Below are 19,581 nucleotides of genomic sequence, written 5' to 3'. Positions count from 1 at the left end.
GAAAAGTCAGGGGGTCCAGACCTCATGACCAGCAACCAGCATATGCTAGGGAAAGAAAGGCCACCCTGGGGGCAAGATAAGAACCCTTTGAATGTCCTTTGCTAGGCACCTGGGGCTTTCTGCCCTGGTGACCTTCTCTCTGCTCATGTCTATCTAACTGCCTATCAAATCCCCCACCTCAAGGAACTTGGCTCTGAATTCTTTCAGAGAAAAGTGGTGCAGGATCTCTTGTTGAGGGTATTACAGATGTCCTCATTTCCCACTCATTTTGCCCCCCTCCACCTGACTCCCTCCCCACCCCAGGCCTTCACCACACTATTGTCTGTGTCCATGGACTATGAATATATGCATATAAATTCGTTGGTTGATCTCTTACCTCCTCCCTTCTCCCATTTTAAACTTGTCACAGAATTGGATAAACCAAATAAAATTATTCTTTGGGTCTTATTTCTTGGTAATATTGTAATATATAAAATTTTTTCCTATTCATTAATTTTAGAATTAAAACTAACGTCTTGCTTGCTTAGAGCAAGAGATTCCAGGATAAATAATTTTGACCTACATAAATAATGGTAGCTCACCATGTTAATATTTGTTACTATTTTTCATATCCATATCTGGCATATTTCTATCAATATTTTTCCTGTGACTTTTTTTTTAATAAGTCTTTATTGTTCAGATTATTATAGTTGTACCTGTTTTTTCTCCCCATAGCTCCCCTCCACCCGGTTCCCACCCCACCCCATGCCCTTACCCCCCCCCCCCCCGCCATTGTCCTCGTCCATAGGTGTTCGATTTTTGTCCAGTCTCTTCCCGCACCCCCACACCCCCTTCCCCCCGAGAATTGTCAGTCCACTCCCTTTCTATGCCCCTGATTCTATTATATTCACCAGTTTATTCTGTTCATATTTTTCATTCACTTGATTTTTAGGTTCACTTGTTCATAGATATGTATTTGTTGTCACTTTGTTGTTCATAATTTTTATCTTTACCTTTTTCTTCTTCTTCCGCTTCTTAAAGAATACCCTTCAGCATGTCATATAATTCTGGTTTGGCGGTGATAAGTTCCTTTAGCTTGTTCTTATCTGTGAAGCTCTTTATATGACCTTCAATTCTAAATGATAGCTTTGCTGGGTAGAGTAATCTTGGTTGTAGATTCTTGATATTCATCACTTTGAATATTTCTTGCCACTACCTTCTGGCCTGCATAGTTTCTGTTTAGAAATCAGCTGACAGTCGTATGGGTACTCCCTTGTAGGTAACTAACTGTTTTTCTCTTGCTGCTTTTAATATTCTCTCTTTGTCTTTTGCCCTTGGCATTTTAATTATGATGTGCCTTGGTGTGGTCCTCTTTGGATTCTTCTTGTTTGGGGTTCTGTGCGCTTCCTGGACTTGTAAGTCTATTTCTTTCACCAGGTAGGGGAAGTTTTCTGTCATTATTTCTTTAAATAGGTTTTCAATATCTTACTCTCTCTCTCTTCTTCTGGCACCCCCATAATTTGGATGTTGGTACACTTGAAGTTGTCCCAGAGGCTCCTTACACTATCTTCATATTTTTGGATTCTTTTTGCTTTTTGCTTTTCTGGTTGGGTGTTTTTTGCTTCTTCATATTTCAAATCTTTGACTTGATTCTTGAGATTCTCTAGTCTGCTGTTAGATCTCTTTATATTTTTCTTTATTTCAGTCAGTGTATGCTTAATTTCTAGTTGGTCCTTTTTCATATCTTTGAGTGTCTCACTAAATTCCTTGGAGGTTTCTAGAAGATTCTTGAGTAACCTTTTAACCATGGGTTTGAATTCCATATCCAGTAGTTTGCTTTCCTCCATTTCTTTCATTTGTGATGTTTCTTTGTCTCCATATTTTGGCTGCTTTCCTGTGTTGATAGAGTGGCTTTGTGTGCTAGGTGTCCTATAGGGCCCAGTGGCTCAGCCTCCCCAGTTACCTGAGGTGGACGCTCTTGGTGCCCCCCTTTGTAGGCTGTGTGTATAGTCTTGTTGTAGTGAAGCCTTGATTGCTGTTGGTATCACTGGGGGTAATTGACCTCCAGACCAATTGGCTGTGAGCACCAGTTGTGTCTACAATGGGAGAACTTCTGTGCTGGAAACACCCTTATGGGGCAGAACTTGCTTCAGTGGGGCTTTGGTGCTCACTGAGTCTGCCCCCTGAGTGTGTCTCTTATGGATCTGAAGAGTTGTAATCTGGTGTGGTCTCACTTTGACCACTGAGTGCACTGTCTCTAGGATCTCCAAGGAGGTGCAAAGTCAACCACTGCCTGAGGCCACCCAGCAGGAGCTACAGAGAGATCTGCAGATTCCTCCTCTTAGTTTGGGGTTTGGAGGTGCCCAGATGAGGCGCAGCTGTGAAGCAATGCAGGCTGCTGAGGAGCCTTAGGCCTTCTTTTGGAAGCTCTGGGGTTCTTTGACCCAGCTGCACTTTGTTAGGTTAGGTTTCAAAAGGCCAGGCCATTCATATGCAAATGCCTCTGCACACAGCTTGGGTGGGGTTGTAAATTGGGTGGGGCGTGGTCTCAGGGAATCATGGGGTTGTGCAAACAGCAATGGTTGCCTGTTGGCCCTGCCCCGATAGGTCCCTGGGTCTCTGTGTCCCACGGCCCTGTGCAGGAACAATGATCGCTGCAACCACCTCTGAGAGAAAGCCGCCCTCGTGTTCAGGCCTGATGCTAGACAGTCCAGTTTCTCCCTGTATGAGTCTGGGTCCCCAGAGTCTCGCCTGGTACTGGAATTCAGAGCAGTTGGGAGTTTGTATTTCCCTCCCAATTAAAAAAGACCACAACGTACCCAGTTGCCAGCCCATTTCCACGCGCACCTCCGTACCTTCGCTCTTCTGCACTTCTGCACCTCCTACCAGTCTAGATGCACTTTTCTCTTTCTTTATTGTTGTAGAACTTCCACTCAGCCAGCCTTCCCGTGGTTCTGGATGATATCCGTTTTTTCCTTTAGTTGTAGTTTTGATATGGTTGTGCGAGACAGCAAGTTCAGGTGTTTTCCTATGCCGCCATCTTGGTTCCTCTCTTTTCTGTGACTTTCAAGATAAAAAGTTCTTAGGCTGATATTTTATAATTATCAAGAGAAATGTTTATTTATTTATTTTAAATATATTTTTATTGATTTCAGAGAGGAAGGGAGAGGGGGAGAGAGAGAGAGAAATATCAAAGATGGGAGAGAATCGTTGACTGGCTGCCTCCTGCAAGCCTCCCAGTAGGGATCGAGTCTGCAGCCCAGGCATGTGCCCCTGACCAGAATCGAACCCAGGACCCTTCAGTCCATAGGCCGACACTCTATCCACTAAGCAAAACCAGCTAGGGATATCTATATCTATATCTATATCTATATCTATATCTATATCTATATCTATATCTATATCTATATCTATATCTATATCTATATCTGTATCTATTTTAGACACTTAGACTATAACAGTTATAACACATTTCATATATAAAATTATGTTGTTTCACTTTTATGTTATGCCTTTCTAATGTAAGACATAATACAGAGCTAAGATATACACAGTCATACTTCTGTTCTCCTTCATTTAGGAAGATTCCTGACCAGACGTGGGTACAGTGTGATGAGTGTCTTAAATGGAGGAAACTTCCTGGCAAGGTTGATCCATCTACATTACCTGCAAGATGGTTTTGTTACTATAATTCCCATCCAAAGTACAGGTAAGCTTGGGACTTAATATTATGCCAGAGATAACTTCTGATTTGTCTCTATATTCTAAAACACATTTTATCTCAAGTCCACACTCTTCAGCCTGGCATTCCAGCTTCTGTGCCAACTGGTCCCCCCTTAACTATACAGCCTTATTTTTCATTGTATCTTAACACAAACCCTATGTTTTAGGTAGGTCTGTGGCTTCAGTATTCCCCACACATGCCATGCTTATTCCCTCCTCCATGACTTTCCACATACTTACAATGACTTTATGCATTCCATCTGCCTATCCAAATCATATCCATCTGGGATGCTTAAGTGCTTAAGTGTTTTGTGTGATACTTTTCCTGTTGACAATATTTTATAGTGATTTTAATTTGACTTCCTATGATATTTAATTCTTGATATTTATTCACATATCATTTTGTATTTTTTGGATATTTTTCATATGTATATACTTTGGCTCTTCAAGAGACTGTAAGCTATTCGAGAATAAGGGCTTTACATTTTGGTTCGAGTTGATGGTTTTCTTCATATGCCTCCTATACCTGAATCTGTTGTAGTACCTACTGTACATGCAGTGCTATTTGTTTACATGTTTGTCTTTTTCATACACTGTATGCTCCTTGTAGCATCTAACATTGAGATAGTGCCTGGCATTTCCATGGGCATTAATTTCAATTTAACAAATATTTTTATTTGATTCAGTAGTCACATAGGTTTATGATAATAACTCAGTTTGCTTCATTTAGGCTATGATGTAATATTTGCCCCCTCAGGATAAATGCTGATAGAAAAAAGGTACTAGGCCCTATGCCTCCCAAGAGCACATACACACCTTTCTTCCCTCTCAGGCATGAATCTCCTAAACTCTAAGGGTCCCTTATGAAACTTGCAACCAGGGGAGCAATGGGAAGTGGCAGCTCGTTCTGGGTTAACCCCTGAACCTGTCTCCAAGGCCCCCTTTTCTCTGACTTTCCATTCAGCCAATGCAGACCTGCCTAGGCTCTTTCCCGTTGCTTCTTCTTGTTTCACTGTCCCAGCTTTAATAAACGTACTTTCAAAATAAAAATAAAATAAAAAGGGCACTAAAACAGAGTATGCCTTTTAGAAGAAAATGTTTAAAATGGAGGAAATCAAATAAATGATGTCTAGGTCTGTAATGAGTAGGCATTCCTTCATAATCTCCAGCTGTGCCTAAGCACCTCTTCATGGAGAGTAACTGAGATTGTGATTAGAATATGGGACTGAGTGCATAAAAGTCTCACTTTTTAAACCTGTATCTCCTATTGGTTTACACTTAGTCCAGGAGACATAGCCTTCCAGGATATTTTGTCCCCTTATATAGCATAGGGCAGTGATGGTGAACCTATGACACGCGTGTCAGCACTGACACACGTAGCCATTTCTGATGACATGCGGCCGCATGCTGAGGATGAAATATTTGCTGCTCCTAAGGATAAAACATTTGCGACTAGAGTCTTGGAGTTAGTTTTTTCCTCAAAGTGACACACTACCAGAGTTATGCTCAGTTTTTTGACGAAGTTTGACACACCAAGCTCAATAGGTTGCCCATCACTGGCATAGGGTTTCTAATTATTAATAATTTTTATTTGTTTCTAGGATTACTTTTGACCACTGAATACTTTTTCTAGTACTGTCTTCAGGTTTTTACTCCTCTAAATTTATCTTCCTTGTGCTTTACATATAGCAAATATATGTATATCTTTTCATTTATAGAATCTTCCTTTTTTTCTCTTTGCTAGTCCCTGTTCTATTCTTTTTATGATGTAAGCTCCTAGTTCCTTGTTGTTGCTTTCTATCATAGCCTTTCATTTTCTTCTTCAGGCATCACCTAGTTAATGGATTCTCATGCTTCTATACTGCATCTTGGGAATTTCTTAGTAAATGATAGGCAACAGACCTAGGTTCTAGTTTCAGCAACATTCTCTTTGTATGGGACCTCAAGCAAGTCTCTTATGTGCTTGAACTTCACTGTGTAAGAATAGAGATTATGTTTTGTGCTGTCTACCATAATATGAATTTTGAAGCTGCCAAGTACTTTGAATGGATTGGGAGAAAGGTGATATATGCACCAAAAATAATTAGATGATTATATGCCTTGAAATAAGAATTGCTACACATTAATCTACACATGGGTTTTGCAATGTGGGTGGAATCTGAGCTTTATACGGTTAGAAGATTGTTAAGCTGCCTTGTTATAATTGTGAGGAAAGTAAAGGGTAAAAGCGAAGGACACATTTTGTTTCCAAAAGATGATTTCTTCTCTATACTGCAGGAGATGCTCTGTCCCAGAAGAACAAGAACTCACTGATGAAGACATGTACTTGAGCAAATCTAAGAAACAGTTGAGTATACCTAAGATAGTATTCTGTATTATACAGTAGAGGAGGCTGACTCTTCCTAATAGGGGAATTTTGAAAAGAAGGATGCTTTTTCCTCCTTTTTTATTTTTTAATTATTTCCCTCCTCACCTCTTTGTTCTCCCAGTTTTTATTCCTTCTAATCATCTCCTGAGTTTCTCAACTAGTGGTTATCTTTAGTCTCCTTTCCCTCCCATTCTCTCTGTTTCAATGGGGCATCTGAAATTTCTCTGCAGTAGCAGCGTACAGGAAGGCATCCTTAGAAACTCAATGAAGCCCACACTACTTCTAATTTGGAAGGAACATTAAAATCTAAATCTACAATTGGTAATCCATTTTAGACTAAGAAGTTTCATGAGTGAACTAAATAGCACTTTTATCTTCTCCTAGAGATCAAACTGTTGAGAAGCAGAAGGTGCCCTTGGAAAATGAGAACCACCAGGTGAGAGACAGTCCACCCTCTTCCTTTTCTGAACAAAATTTTCCCCAACAGAGGACATAGGTTGAAGGAAGCAGCAGTCTTGAAAGCTGCATAGAAATAATGAACCATTTCTTCTGGTGGTCTTTTTTTCATTGGATCTTTTTATTTTGCTTTGATCTGCTGTTACTGATGTTCAGATCACTGAAAATAGAAGAGCCAAATCATTCATTTTCCAGATTTGGATTCAGTAATGATTCTGGACAGTGTGAAGGTCACTTTCTGTGTCACAGAATTTTCAGGGTTATGTTCCATCCTCATACAGGCTGCTCCTGTTGAGTGTCTGGTTTTCCTCAGTCTCCTTTCTTCCAGGATTCAGGGGTGATTCTTCCTCCTTCCTTTTGGGAAGAAGGGTGATTCTTTGTGCCCCTCTCCCGTCCCTGCTTTCAGGCTGGCTGGCTTTATAAAGACTCTGCTGTTTTGAATTTTCAGGAGCACTGTCTCTCGGACATGGTTGCCCAGCTCCGGACGCTGAAGGGTGCAATAAGGTTGGCCGTCCTTTCAGGGACACTCCTTTTCTGACAGCCACCATAGCACCCATCTATCTCCCCTCCCTCAACCTTGCCTTTCTGCATGACTTTCCTTTTGACCCTCTTTCCCAGAGATATCTACTAGTCGCATGTTAGATTCACCTTTCACCCACTCAATCAGGGTAGGTCAGACTGGTGAGGATAGAGGCAATTTAATACTAATTCTTCTTCTGACAGTCTACTAAGACCTAGTTATATGAATATTCAGGTTTCATGCCCTGCTTAATAGTCTGATGTAGAGATTGGGAGATTTCCTGGGACTGCCCTGTCCTCATTCAGTTTACCTCCCCTTTATATTCCTTCACCTTCATCATTCATACTATTTTCATAAGCTGGCTCTGCCACAAGATCCCAGATGCATGTCTCTGTGTGTGTGCACTATGAATACATGTTAATGTCTCGCATGCATTTCTCCAAAACCAGCACCGACACATGCTGCAATGCTTATTCCCTCCATCCCTACCCTCATCACAGATCTCAGAGGAGTGAAAATCCAGCTTTAAACTGGGTCAAAAGACAGAATTAGGGGGCCTGGGTTTATGTTGTGGGTGGGATGACTCTAGGAGCCAATAAGTGAGTTGGGGAGGTCTGTTGGCGTCCAGCTGATTAGGTTATAAGTGAACATGCCTGGGTTTAGTGTTCTAGTGTACATTACTGTGTGCTGTTTGTTCTGTTGTAGGAAACAGTTTCTTTTTATTTGGCTAAGTGTTCTTTCCTAGCATCAGAAGGATTGACTCATCCTTTGATATTTAGTTTGAAATTGGGATTTTTTATGCATCATTTTTTTCTTTGCTAGGTTTTCACTAATCCACTGAAGATCCCTACTATTCAAGACATGGATGAATTAAATAGTCAAACAATTGGATATGAAGAAATTGATAGCCCCAGCCAGTTTCCATCTGTTGGAGAAGAAAGCAAAACACCTCCTCTTCAACTTAAGCCTCTGGATTCCAGTGTTTTCCAGTTTTCCAGGTGAGTAAAAAACACAGCCTCTCTTCAATAGTAAGCCTCAGGGTTTGTAATGTAAGTTTGTATGATTATCATATTTATGTTTTTCCTTAGGCCTAGCATGGAATTTAGAAGGATAAACAACATTTTGGGTTGATAGAATTGTGTGCTGCATGTACCCCAATTATTAAACATTACAACTGCTATGTCAAACCTGTCTATCATTTTTATTTGCTTTTTGAGGTGATCATCTGACAAATGCTCTTTTATGTATTGTATATTCATATTATTCTGGGAATTGTGTTTGTGGAATAATAGACATGCAAACTCTTTGAAAAGTACTATCTGCTATACAAATATAAGCTAAAACTACATAGATAAGCATTGTTTCTTTCCTTAAGTTTAGGAATATTAAAGTCCTGTGAGTCTCCATAGGCCTAGCACATGTTGGCCACATATAAAAATAACCATTAGAATTTTGTGCCATTAGGTAAGCCTTCTAGTTCATTGTTTCCTAGAGTAAGTTATTAGTATAAATTTAGTTTTTGGCTTTACTTTTTCATCTTATAGCTCATCATCAATATTATTTTGTTAGTCTTTATAACAGGAAGGAGAACACCTTTTCTTAAATATCAGAAGTATTTGAAGCACTGAAAGTTATGAGTGCCCCTATAATGCCACGAGACTGGAACTCAGGACTCTGATTAAAACTTGCTTTCTCCTCTCTGTTATGCTTCTCACTTCTGGTAGAGCCAAGCTATAGGGCAGGTAGAGTTGTTCTCTAACAGTAAAAATTTCTACAGTCATCAATAATGTGAACTTTCAACTTACCCTCTTCACTTTGGATATCTTCTTAACTTAGGATAGGTGCAATGGAATACATGATACAGTAAAAATGACTCCTGTTCATGTTACTGATATTTTTCCTTGTTTCTTGCTTCTTAGGTGGGTCTTTTCAGCTTCTCATCTAGACAAACATCTCTACATGTGTGCAAGTCCCCTATTCAGTGATTCTATCACAATTAAGCCCTGTAGATATTGGAAGAACCCCATGACCCCCCTGAACATGAACAAAAAGTCTCAAGAGGAAGTAAGCTATTAGGAGCAAAACTAATAAAATTCTAAAGGAATAAAATGAGAACTTGTATGAAAGAACTTAGAGGTACTCACTAACTAATGATTGAATTTGAGTAATATGGAAAGAGCAGTTTCTAAGATTGAACTATATAGCAAGGGAGTGAGAAATACAGTCAGTATTAGGGGATTGAGGGTAATTTTCCTCTGTTTCCATCTGTAGTTTTCTAGCTCTCATTGTAGGTTGGGAAGGTTATACAATGAAGTTGAAGTGTTGTGTGTTTTTGAAGTACGTTGTTACCTTTCTATCTCAGTCTCCTTGAAATGATCATGTATTAGAATTGCTACTGGAGTATTAAGGTTTCATTAATCTTGAAGGCTCTACTTTCCCTGATTTGACCAATTTCCATTTTTTGTCAGTGTTTCTTTCATTACTCTGTAGTGACTTTTGGTAACCTAAAGGAGATTACAAATGCTAACCTATGTATGTGTGTATTTTATGAGTGCAGTATGTCAGTTCATCCATTAGGTGGCATACTTTATCAATCTTTATTGATACTTTTGTATAAGTCTTTGTGGAACTGCTGTGCCCAGAGTTGGGTTTTGGCTATAGAGGACAGGTAAAATACTTTGATTCTTCATGTGTAGTTTTAATTTGAGAATAATATTCTTTCAAGAGAAAGAGATATGTGATAATTGATGTTGCTGCTGATGTCATATGTTTTATGTAAGGTCACTAAGTGATTATTATGTCACTTCAAGCTACATGTATAGAGGGATTCAGGTTGATTGGAAGGAGTCTGCTTTTCTATAAGGGAAATGATGGTGTTCAAGAGTTCAGTGAAATATACAAGGTTTTCTGTTAAAACAATGTTAATGGAATCATCAATTTAGTCAAGAGTTACAAAGGTATCCTTTGTTATTATCAAAACCTGAAGGTGATAAGGATCCTTGGGCCATGGAGTACAACTCTCCAACTCTAGATAAAATAAAGCTTTTTCTGTAAAAGAAAGTTTTAAAAATTCCTAGTGGGCTAGGTTATATGACCTAGTAAGGCCTCCAAAGGTGTCATTGGAAATAGTTTTATGAGTTTCACAAATCTAACAAGAGAGTGGAGCACCTGCAATAGATAATAGATTTAGCCAATATGAAACAGGCATAACTTTTTAGGGAAAGAAAGCTTATTCTTAATGTAAATTATCCCCTTCTGTTCACTCATTTTGCATATATTTGAGTGTTTACTGTATGGAAGATAGTGTTCTAAGGCAGTGATGGAGTCAAAGATGAAAGAGCTTATGATAGTCAAAGTTTTATATGTAGTTATCCCTAATACATTCTAGATTTCACATAAGTAGTACAAACTAAGGTCTAAAGTAGTCATAAGCATATGTACAAACGAGAGAATTAGTGGCTGTAATATATTTATATATTTAGAAAGATTTTGAGTAAGTTAAATGTCGAAAGCTAATTATTTCATGTTTAAGAGGATAACAAAAAAAATCCAAATTATATTGTAATAGTGGAAGGAAAGAAGAGACATTCTAGTATGTTTAAAGGAATATTTGAAACAACAAATATGAGACAGAAAAAAAGAACAATTTTTCTAATGAGTAAGTTGATTCAGGGGCCAGTATTAACATTTTAAAATATGTTCTTTGAGGGAGACTTCCAAAATGGAGAAATAAGGAGTGTAGTGGGCACTTTCATCAACAAATAACCATTTAACTGGAAGAAGTTATTAAAACAAAACAATCATTCTAAGTTCCTGGAAATTGCCTTAGGGACATACAGAAAATGGAGAAACATTTATTATGGAAATTTATTAAATCTCAGAAAGAACAGCAAGAGTCTTTGGCATTTAGCCTGTTCCCATCCTCCTCCAAGCTGTGTTTTATTAAAACTACTCTAGGAGCTCTAATACAGATGGGTGTGGTCAAGAAGTTGGGATCTTTATCTTCCCCTAGCTCCTAGTCTACAGCTATGGCTTTACTTGAGAGAGTCAGGCCTCTGACAATTCTCATCTCCCTCAGATCTGTCTTGCAGAAGCTCTATTCTGGACAGACCCAAGAAGGACTGGGTCTCTTCTTCTCCTAGCTAGCTTTCTCTTCCCCCATCCAGTCCCAACTCATGGTGAAAGTACTTACCTAGGGAAGTCATGGGGCTATTACTCCTGTCCCAGCTTGCTTGTAGGGCAGAGGTTCATGCCAGAAGGAGCAAACAAAAAACCATCCCAGCACCTGTTAATATAAAAAGGTTTCACTCCTGGAGAAGTGGGTCACTTTCCCTATTCCCACCTCTTCCTTAGGGAGAGAGACAGGCCTTAAAGATGACGAATTCCTTAGCTCTACCTGCCAGAATGCACATTACCTATAACAGATCATGGAGAATTCCATTCCTAAGGGCATTGTCAAAAATAAAGGAAATTATGGTGGAGAACAATTGAGAGGGTACTCATAGCTCCACAATACAAGTTACAACAAGCAAAAGAGTTGAGCAATTAGATGTTTAGTAACAGAGAGAACCAAGGAAAAAAGAGTAAATCACAAGAGGAATTTAAAAATATCTTGAGAAGATAAAAATGAAAACAAAATATCCCAACACTTATGGGATAATATTTCTATCCTTCTCTCTCTTTCCCTCAGAGGGAAAATTATACAGGCTTATATTAAAATTGAAATAAGACCTCAAATTAATAACCCAAACTTCCACCTTAAGAAACTACACAAACAAGAGCACGCTAAACCCAAATCAAGCAGAAAGAAGAAAGTAAAAAAATCAGAATGGAAATTAAATAGAGAATAGAAAAACAATAGAGAAAATCAGTGAAACCAAAAGTTGGCTCTTTGAAAAGAACAATAGAAATTAAGAAAGCAATTGTATCTATAGTTGTTTGAAAAATAAAATATTTAAGAATATATTTAACAAAGTGCAAGCAAAACTTTGTATAATGAAAACTACAAAATATTGTTGAATGAGGTTAAATAAGACCTAAATAAATGGAAATACATTTCATGTTTATAGATCAGATTTAATGCTGTTAAGATGACAATATTTCCCAAATTGAGCTACAGATTCAGTGCAGTCTCTTATCAAAATATCAGCTAGCTTCTTTGCAGACAAGCACTGGAAGAAGGTGACAAAAAGAAGAAAGAAAATGCAAAGGAACTATGTAGTTGGAAAAGAATTCCTAGTATACAAACTCAAAATTAATCTTTACTAAATGAGTGAATACAGGTTTGGAATAACAATTGATTCCTAGAGGGAAGAACCTTTACTTATAAAACTAATAAGTATTTACAGAGCCAATAAGTAAAATCCATTTATTTTTATCTCCTTCAAGCAATACTTTCTTTTTTATTGGCTCTTATGTGCAAAGTTTTTGTTCCCTCATTCCCATCTAGCACAGTTACTCAAGCTTCCTTCTGTAAAGGAGCTCATACTTTAGTAGGGAACCTGTGATGCATACATACACACATGCACACATACTTGCACACACATGGTAAAAAGTGATACATGTAAGAGAGGGCTAAAGTGATATAGTAATTCAAAAGTACGATTTGAGCTGGACTTAGACATGCTCTAGGAATTCAGAAGTGGCATTTGAGCTGGACTTAGACATGGAAGCAATGATTAAAGCTTTCAAATAGGGGAATTACATAATTAGAGCAATACCTTACTTAGGAAGATTAATTTGGCAGTGGGTGATCTGGAGGTGAGAGAAGGGAGCCAGGTTTGAAGGTAAAAATGAAAGATCAATTTTATACATACTGAGTGAGATATCAGTAAGACTTCCATGAAAAAAAAAAAGTGTAACAGGCCATTGGAAATCTAGTACTGGAGATCAGGGCTTGTGGAATGACTTGATAGTTACTGTTCAGAGGTTATAACCAAGAGACTGTATGAGATTACCAAAGGAAAAAATTGTAGGTATAGAAGAGATTTAAGGACAGAACACTTGGAAATTGGAAAATTAAGAGAAGGAAGAAAATTTGACATTCATTGCCTTTCATAAAACTTTGTTTTCTAGTATCATTTACCCTTTTTTTGTACATGCAAACTGATTGTTTCACTATCTTCCTCAGTACTACAGCTAAATGGATCTGCAGTGGCCCTAAAATGCATTTAAAGATGGATACATTTGTTCTTACATAGCCCCTAGATCCTTTTGCTTTCCCACTAAGGCTGACACAAGAAGATCTATTAAAATGGCAGACCAGTTTTATTTCTGGTGAACACTAGTTTTGAAGAACATTCAGGGTGTTACAAGAAGCTAAGGCTTGAGATGTCTTATAGATGTTCTCAGAAATTGCAGAGAAATACAAGCAGCCTTGAAATACTATGACTTGACTCTTTATCATTGAAAATTTGAAAGTCGATCTTTACCTTGAAATTTCTTGGTTTTCTGCAGGGACAGCAGAAGAGTTATAAGGATAAAAATAGAGGTCCCATCCTGCCACATGACATAAAATTGTCTGTGGATTTTCACTGGTGCCAGTTGTTTGTTCCTTCAACCTTTAGAGCATATAGCAGCCAGAAATGGAAGGTGATTGAGGTCACCATCCTGGGAGTGCCTGTTTACCCCAATAGAGGGGATTCTTTTACCATAGGGAAAAATGACTTGAATTGGCTGTTTCAGTTTCTTTGTTTATGACCAGGGCCCTATGTTTCAATTAACTTTTACAAGTGAATAATAGGCAATAGCCACGATCGAGTTGACTGGTAAAGGAATTGAATGGTGTTCGTTGCAATATAAAAAAAAAGTGCATAAGTCTTTGATACTGGAAGGTTTTTGTGACTCTAAAATTAACGAGCTGGCTCGGTTCTCCTCCACATATTCCCTAGGCTTTTTATGGCCTTTTTTCTTTTCTTTCTTTCTGGTCCCCCCCCCCCCATTCTCATATTAGAGGATTTTGCATGTGTATTTTTGTTTGTTTTCCTTCCTTGACCTGCATTTCTGAAACTTCTAAGTCAGGCTCTTTTAATCCTGTTTTCAGAATTCTTACCAAGGTCAACCTGGTCCTGTTATATCCAGATGCTGACTCTTCATATCTTTTTATTTCATCTCTCTCTTAAGACCAATTGCTATCTCAGCTATCTGCATAAGTGAAGGGGTAGGGGTTTGGAGGTAAACTTGTATTGCTAACCTGAAATGAGCTGTGGATAACAGCTAGAGTCAGTTTTAATATGGGAAATTTGAAGAGGGGCTCTATAAGATAAGAATATATTTAGCCTATTTTGACAGCTTATTCCTCTTCTTGTTACAGTAAGTACAAATGGATCCTAGGTGAGGAACCTGTGGAGAAACGAAGAAGGCTTCAGAATGAGATAACAACACCTCCTCTAGATTATTCCATGCCTGGCTCTTACAGGAGGGTAGAAGCAGCTGTTGCTTACCCAGAAGGAGAGAACAGCCATGATAAATCCAGTTCTGAGAGAAGCACACCACCATATCTTTCCCCAGAATACCCAGAAGCAAGCAAAAGTACCAGTCAAAGTAGAGAGGCTTCAGTTCTGTATTCAGGAGCCCAAGAACATCAGGGGTCCCTGCTCCCTGAAGAATTAGAAGATCAGATGCCAAGATTGGTAGCAGAAGAATCTAACAGAGGCAGCACAAACATCAACAAGGAAGAAGTAAACAAGGGACCTTTTGTAGCTGTTGTTGGAGTTGCAAAAGGTGTTCGAGATTCAGGAGCTCCCATTCAGCTGATCCCTTTTAACCGAGAGGAGCTTGCTGAGAGAAGAAAAACAGCTGAATCCTGGAACCCAATGCCTTATTCTTCTGTGGCTTCTGCTACAACTCCTGCTGCAGCCGCTGGGGAGAAAGGAAGAGGTTATGAGGAGAGTGGAGGTCATAATACACCAAAGATGAAGAACCAAAGAGAGTTGGAAGAACTGAAAAGAACCACAGAAAAATTGGAACGTGTTCTGGCGGAAAGGAATTTGTTCCAGCAAAAGGTTAGGGCAGCACCTTACCACTAGGAATAAAAGATAATTGAAACCAAGGGACCTGAGAGCTGGAGCTCTGATGAATTCATGTTCTGAGGCCTTTAAGCAAAATAAGCCATTGAATTATTCTGTGGTATATTTCAGATTGGGTGAACCCTAATGGGCTTCCCTCCTATATTTTGGGATTGAAAAAGTCCATAATAGAGGAATGTGTACAGAGGAATCACTGAGTGAATATATTAGGGACAATTTTTGCCACTCTTGTAGCATGTGGAGTCATTGAATTTCTATTTCTTGGACTGCAGGTGGAGGAGCTGGAACAGGAGAGGAATCACTGGCATTCTGAATTCAAGAAAGTCCAACATGAATTGGTGACCTACAGTACCCAGGAAACCGAAGGCTTGTATTGGAGCAAGAAACACATGGGTTATCGCCAAGCTGAATTCCAGATTCTGAAAGCTGAGCTGGAAAGAACCAAAGAGGAAAAGCAAGAACTAAAAGAGAAACTGAAGGAGACAGAGACACACCTGGAAGTGCTGCAGAAGGCTCAGGTCTCCTACCGGACCCCAGAGGGAGATGACCTAGAAAGGTTAATTACTAGGGTTTAGTTATCAGCTTGTGAGTGCTAATGGGAAACATCCCTTAGGACCCCAGTTACTGGTCATAAATAAGGGAGGAAGTCTGAATCAATTCATAGGCCACCAAGGACTGAGGAATTACTTCTTAGAGAGCTGCAGCCAGTCTCCCTGTGCTTGGTGGCATTGTGCTTTCTTCTTTCTTTGTAGCTAATGGAAACATAATTGTTGAGAAATGTAGGCCCGTTTTTAAGGAGCTTCATTTTGTTCTGTTGGCTAATGACTTCATGTCATCTCTTCTCCTGCCCCCTCACTCCATCATACAGGGCTTTGGCAAAGCTTACGCGGCTGCGTATCCACGTCAGCTATCTCCTTACTTCTGTCCTCCCTCACTTGGAGCTTCGTGAGATCGGGTTTGACTCAGAACAAGTGGATGGGATCCTGTATACGGTGCTGGAGGCAAATCACATACTGGATTGAACACTAGACTATATACTCTATCTACCCCTCTCTCATCTCCCTTTCATCTCCCTCTTCTCTTCTCTTCTCTTCTCTTCTCTTCTCTTCTCTTCTCTTCTCTTCTCTTTCTCTCTCTCTCCTCTCTCTCTCTCCTCTCTCTCTCTCCTCTCTCTCTCCCCTCTCCTCTTCCCTCTCCCTCTCTTCCCTTCCTTTCCCTCCCTCTCTCCCTCTCCCTCCCCCTCTCCCTTCCCTTCCTCTCCTCTCCTTCCCTCCCCTCCCCTCCCCTCCCCTTCCCTCCCCTTCCCTTCCCTTCCCTTCCCTTCCTTTCCCTTCCCTCCTCTCCTCTCCTCTCCTCTCCTCTCCTCTCCTCTCCTCTCCTCTCCTCTCCTCTCCACTCCTCTTTCCTCTCCCCTCCTCTTTCCTCTCCCTTCCTCCCTCTCTCCTCCACTTCTCTCCCATTCTCTAACCTTTATGCCTTATTTAGATAATTTCTGAGTAAATCCTCGCTCTTAATCAGTCCGCTGCTTATTCAGTTTGGTTTGAGGAAAGAGGCTATTTCAATAGGCTTTCAAGAGTTTCAGGAACAGAAAAGCAATAGTCATCAAACCAGGTGACCTGAAAGCTTTAACTTTCATGGCTTAGATACTTGGCCTATTTTATATCCTTTCTGAAGCGGTTTGTATTCATTTAGGTTAAATCGGTCAACAAGTATTGGGTTAATGTACTAGGTGTTTTGGGATAAATTAACAACTATAACTCATGGATTCAGTCTTCAAGGATCAAACAATCTAATTGGAAACACAAGACACACACCAAGTTAACTAACTGGTACAAGAGAGTAGTACATGCATTATAGGGGAGGTCTGGAGGAGGAAGTTCAAGGAAGGAGTCACATCAGAAATGGGACCTAAGGTTTGTTTAAAGAATGAGCATGACCACACTTAACAACTGTTGTTCTTTAGGTGGTAGGACTATGATTGTTAATTGTTTCTTCTTGCTATCTTCCTGCCTTTTTCAAATTTTCTATAATAAACCTGTTATTCTTCTTGCATTGGAAAAAAATAAATTCTTTTAAAAAGAATGAGTAGGTTTGGATTTAGATATCAAATGAGAGACTTGTGAAAGTATAAGTTCATTTTATAATTTATGTTGTATTTCACATTACCTCTGGAAGAATAGCATGAACAAAGGCATGGAAAAAGTTGGAATGTGAAAAATGTGTTTAGTAGGAATGATGGGTTAATGTAAAGGGATCTAAGGTTAAATCGTTACCCATCTTCTCACCTCCCTTTGTGTTGTTTGCATTTTAATAAGGAATTCTTGGAAAAGAAATCTTCAAGGCCCAAATTTAAAAAAATATGTATTACCAACCTTGGATTTTAGGTAGTGGGAGAGCTATTTTAGGGCAGGGAGATCTATTTGATATTCCTCAGAATACACCATGCACCTACTCTTCAGGCTAGTGCTTAGTGAGGGGTAGATCTCATATTACCAGAAATAGTAAAACTTACTCTTGTAAAACTAGACATATTGTTTATACTTTGCTTTATTGTATTTATATAGCACATACTCCTCAAAGAGTTCAAGGTACTCTTCAAAATACGTTGAACATTGAACACATAAAAAGCATAGCAACAGTGAAAACTATAAAGGCGAAATAATAAAAGGGAGGTGGGATCAAGCAATCACAAAAGGATTAACTAGTCCAGAGGAATGTTTTGGATATTTTTTGTTTCTCTTCTGCAGAATTACTTCAGAAGATTCTCCCAAGCTTATTTTATCTCCTTTGAAAGAGGCCCATCTTAGATACTCCAATGAGACTTCAAGGACTAGGAGGAAGCCAGAGCCAAATGTCACCATTAGAATAAGTACTCAGAATATCCCTGTCACCTTACTTTCACCTCACTGCAGCTCTAGCCTGCCACGTGATTATTTCTCATGTCAGACATTTGGACTATGATGTTGAGGGCCCCAGTTATCTAAATGTTACTCAGTGGGCAGGGGAGAGCATATTCAGCCATTCTATCAGTGACATTTGTTCTTCAGATGGGAGCTGTGAGAACGTGGGGCTTTGCACAAATATGGACAACATGGATGAGAAGTTGGTGTAGGAAAAAATTCAGATAATTGAAGGTTTAGTGTGTGTGTGTGTGTGTGTGTGTGTGTGTGTGTGTGTGTGTAAAGAGAGAGAGATAGGCCATTGGGCTTTTTAAAAAGGTGGAAATTTTTAACTCATCTTTACTATTGCTTACTCTCAGCCTGTTTCCTCATCCCAACCCCATATTGCTTCTTCCAGGAACAGTTAACTGTATGAATCTATTTACTACAATACCAGAGCTACCTCTTCGTTACCTATTTAGAATGAAATCATACTATATAAAGTCCCTTTAACCAATGCTAAATGCCATGGTAGAGAGATTGAAAAATGTCACCCAGGCTTACTAGAGCTTACAAAACAGTGTGGAGGCAAAAGAGATTCAGAAGAAAAAAGGTGGATGCTTCCTCCTGTCTATCTTGTTAGGTTAACATAATCATAATTCTTTCAAATATCTCTCACATTTGCCCTTTAAATTTCCACTTCCACAGTCAACAGTTAAGTTCTTATTATCTCCTCTTAATCATTGAAATATATTCTTAACTGGCCTCCCTTGCCTCTTGTTCTCACTCCTTAAATCCACCGTACTCACTATCTCAAAATTGCATTTAATGATATCATCAGGTTATGCCTCTGCTCAAAGACTTGCTAGTGCTCCTAGTTGCCCACAAAGTGTAATACAAATTCACATCTGGATTAAACCATGCTCTCTAGACTCATCTTCCAGCATTTCAAACAAACCATGTTCCATCCAAAATGAACTATTTTTAGGTTTCTGAACCTGCCTTAAGATTTTTTGCTATTCCATTCCCTTTGCCTGGAATGTTTTCCCTTACATCTTCCCTTTGGCTCAGATGTCAACTTTTTTCCCCTGAAAATTCCTCTAATTACCCAGCGAGATGTGACATTTTCTTTGAACATGTAAGTTTTGGGTCACTTATAAGGCTCTTATCACAAACTTCCTTGTCCTGTCTTCCCTATTAGAAAGCTCCAGATTCAAATATTCACTGCCTACTTGACATTTACATTTACATGTCTCACAGGCACTTCAAATAAAACATGTTAAAAGTGAACAGTGACACACCCTCCCCCAAGACCGTTCCTTCCCTTAATTTTCCTCATTTGAAAAATGGCACCTCCACCCACCTAAGCACATAAGCTAGAAACCTGGAAATCATCCTAACTTTCCTCTTCTCTAATCCTCCACATCCAGTCTGTCAGAAAGTGTGTCAACTCTAACTCCAAAGTATTAGCTTGATTTCAGTCACTTTTACCACATCTACCTTAGTCCAAACTGCTATGGTCTCCCATAGATAATTGCAACTCCTAACTGGTGTCCTTGCTTTCATTTTTGTTCCCACAATTGTCTTACCCAGAGTGATTTTTTTAAAAAACACAAGTCCAATCACATG

The 19,581-nt window shown here is 39.2% G+C and overlaps 1 protein-coding gene across 2 annotated transcripts in view; it reads left to right on the top strand.

The window, feature by feature from the left end:
• MORC4 (MORC family CW-type zinc finger 4) overlaps window positions 1-16,186 on the top strand; it is a 70,293-nt gene extending 54,107 nt beyond the window's left edge. Inside the window, exons 11-17 of one of the 2 annotated variants that reach the window (XM_008156321.3) lie at window positions 3,560-3,688; window positions 5,980-6,048; window positions 6,455-6,506; window positions 7,869-8,044; window positions 14,359-15,049; window positions 15,346-15,629; window positions 15,942-16,186. In XM_008156321.3, the coding sequence (XP_008154543.2) occupies window positions 3,560-3,688; window positions 5,980-6,048; window positions 6,455-6,506; window positions 7,869-8,044; window positions 14,359-15,049; window positions 15,346-15,629; window positions 15,942-16,095 (1,555 nt within the window). In that variant the 3' untranslated portion in view covers window positions 16,096-16,186. The remainder of the gene's footprint in view (window positions 1-3,559; window positions 3,689-5,979; window positions 6,049-6,454; window positions 6,507-7,868; window positions 8,045-14,358; window positions 15,050-15,345; window positions 15,630-15,941) is intronic. The other variant, XM_008156322.3, reaches the window with a different exon arrangement.
• The last annotated feature ends 3,395 nt before the right edge of the window (window positions 16,187-19,581 follow it).

This window comes from Eptesicus fuscus, chromosome 1 (assembly GCF_027574615.1).
Source record: "Eptesicus fuscus isolate TK198812 chromosome 1, DD_ASM_mEF_20220401, whole genome shotgun sequence".
Lineage (NCBI taxonomy): Eukaryota > Metazoa > Chordata > Mammalia > Chiroptera > Vespertilionidae > Eptesicus > Eptesicus fuscus.
This window is presented reverse-complemented; position numbering and strand designations above follow the sequence as displayed.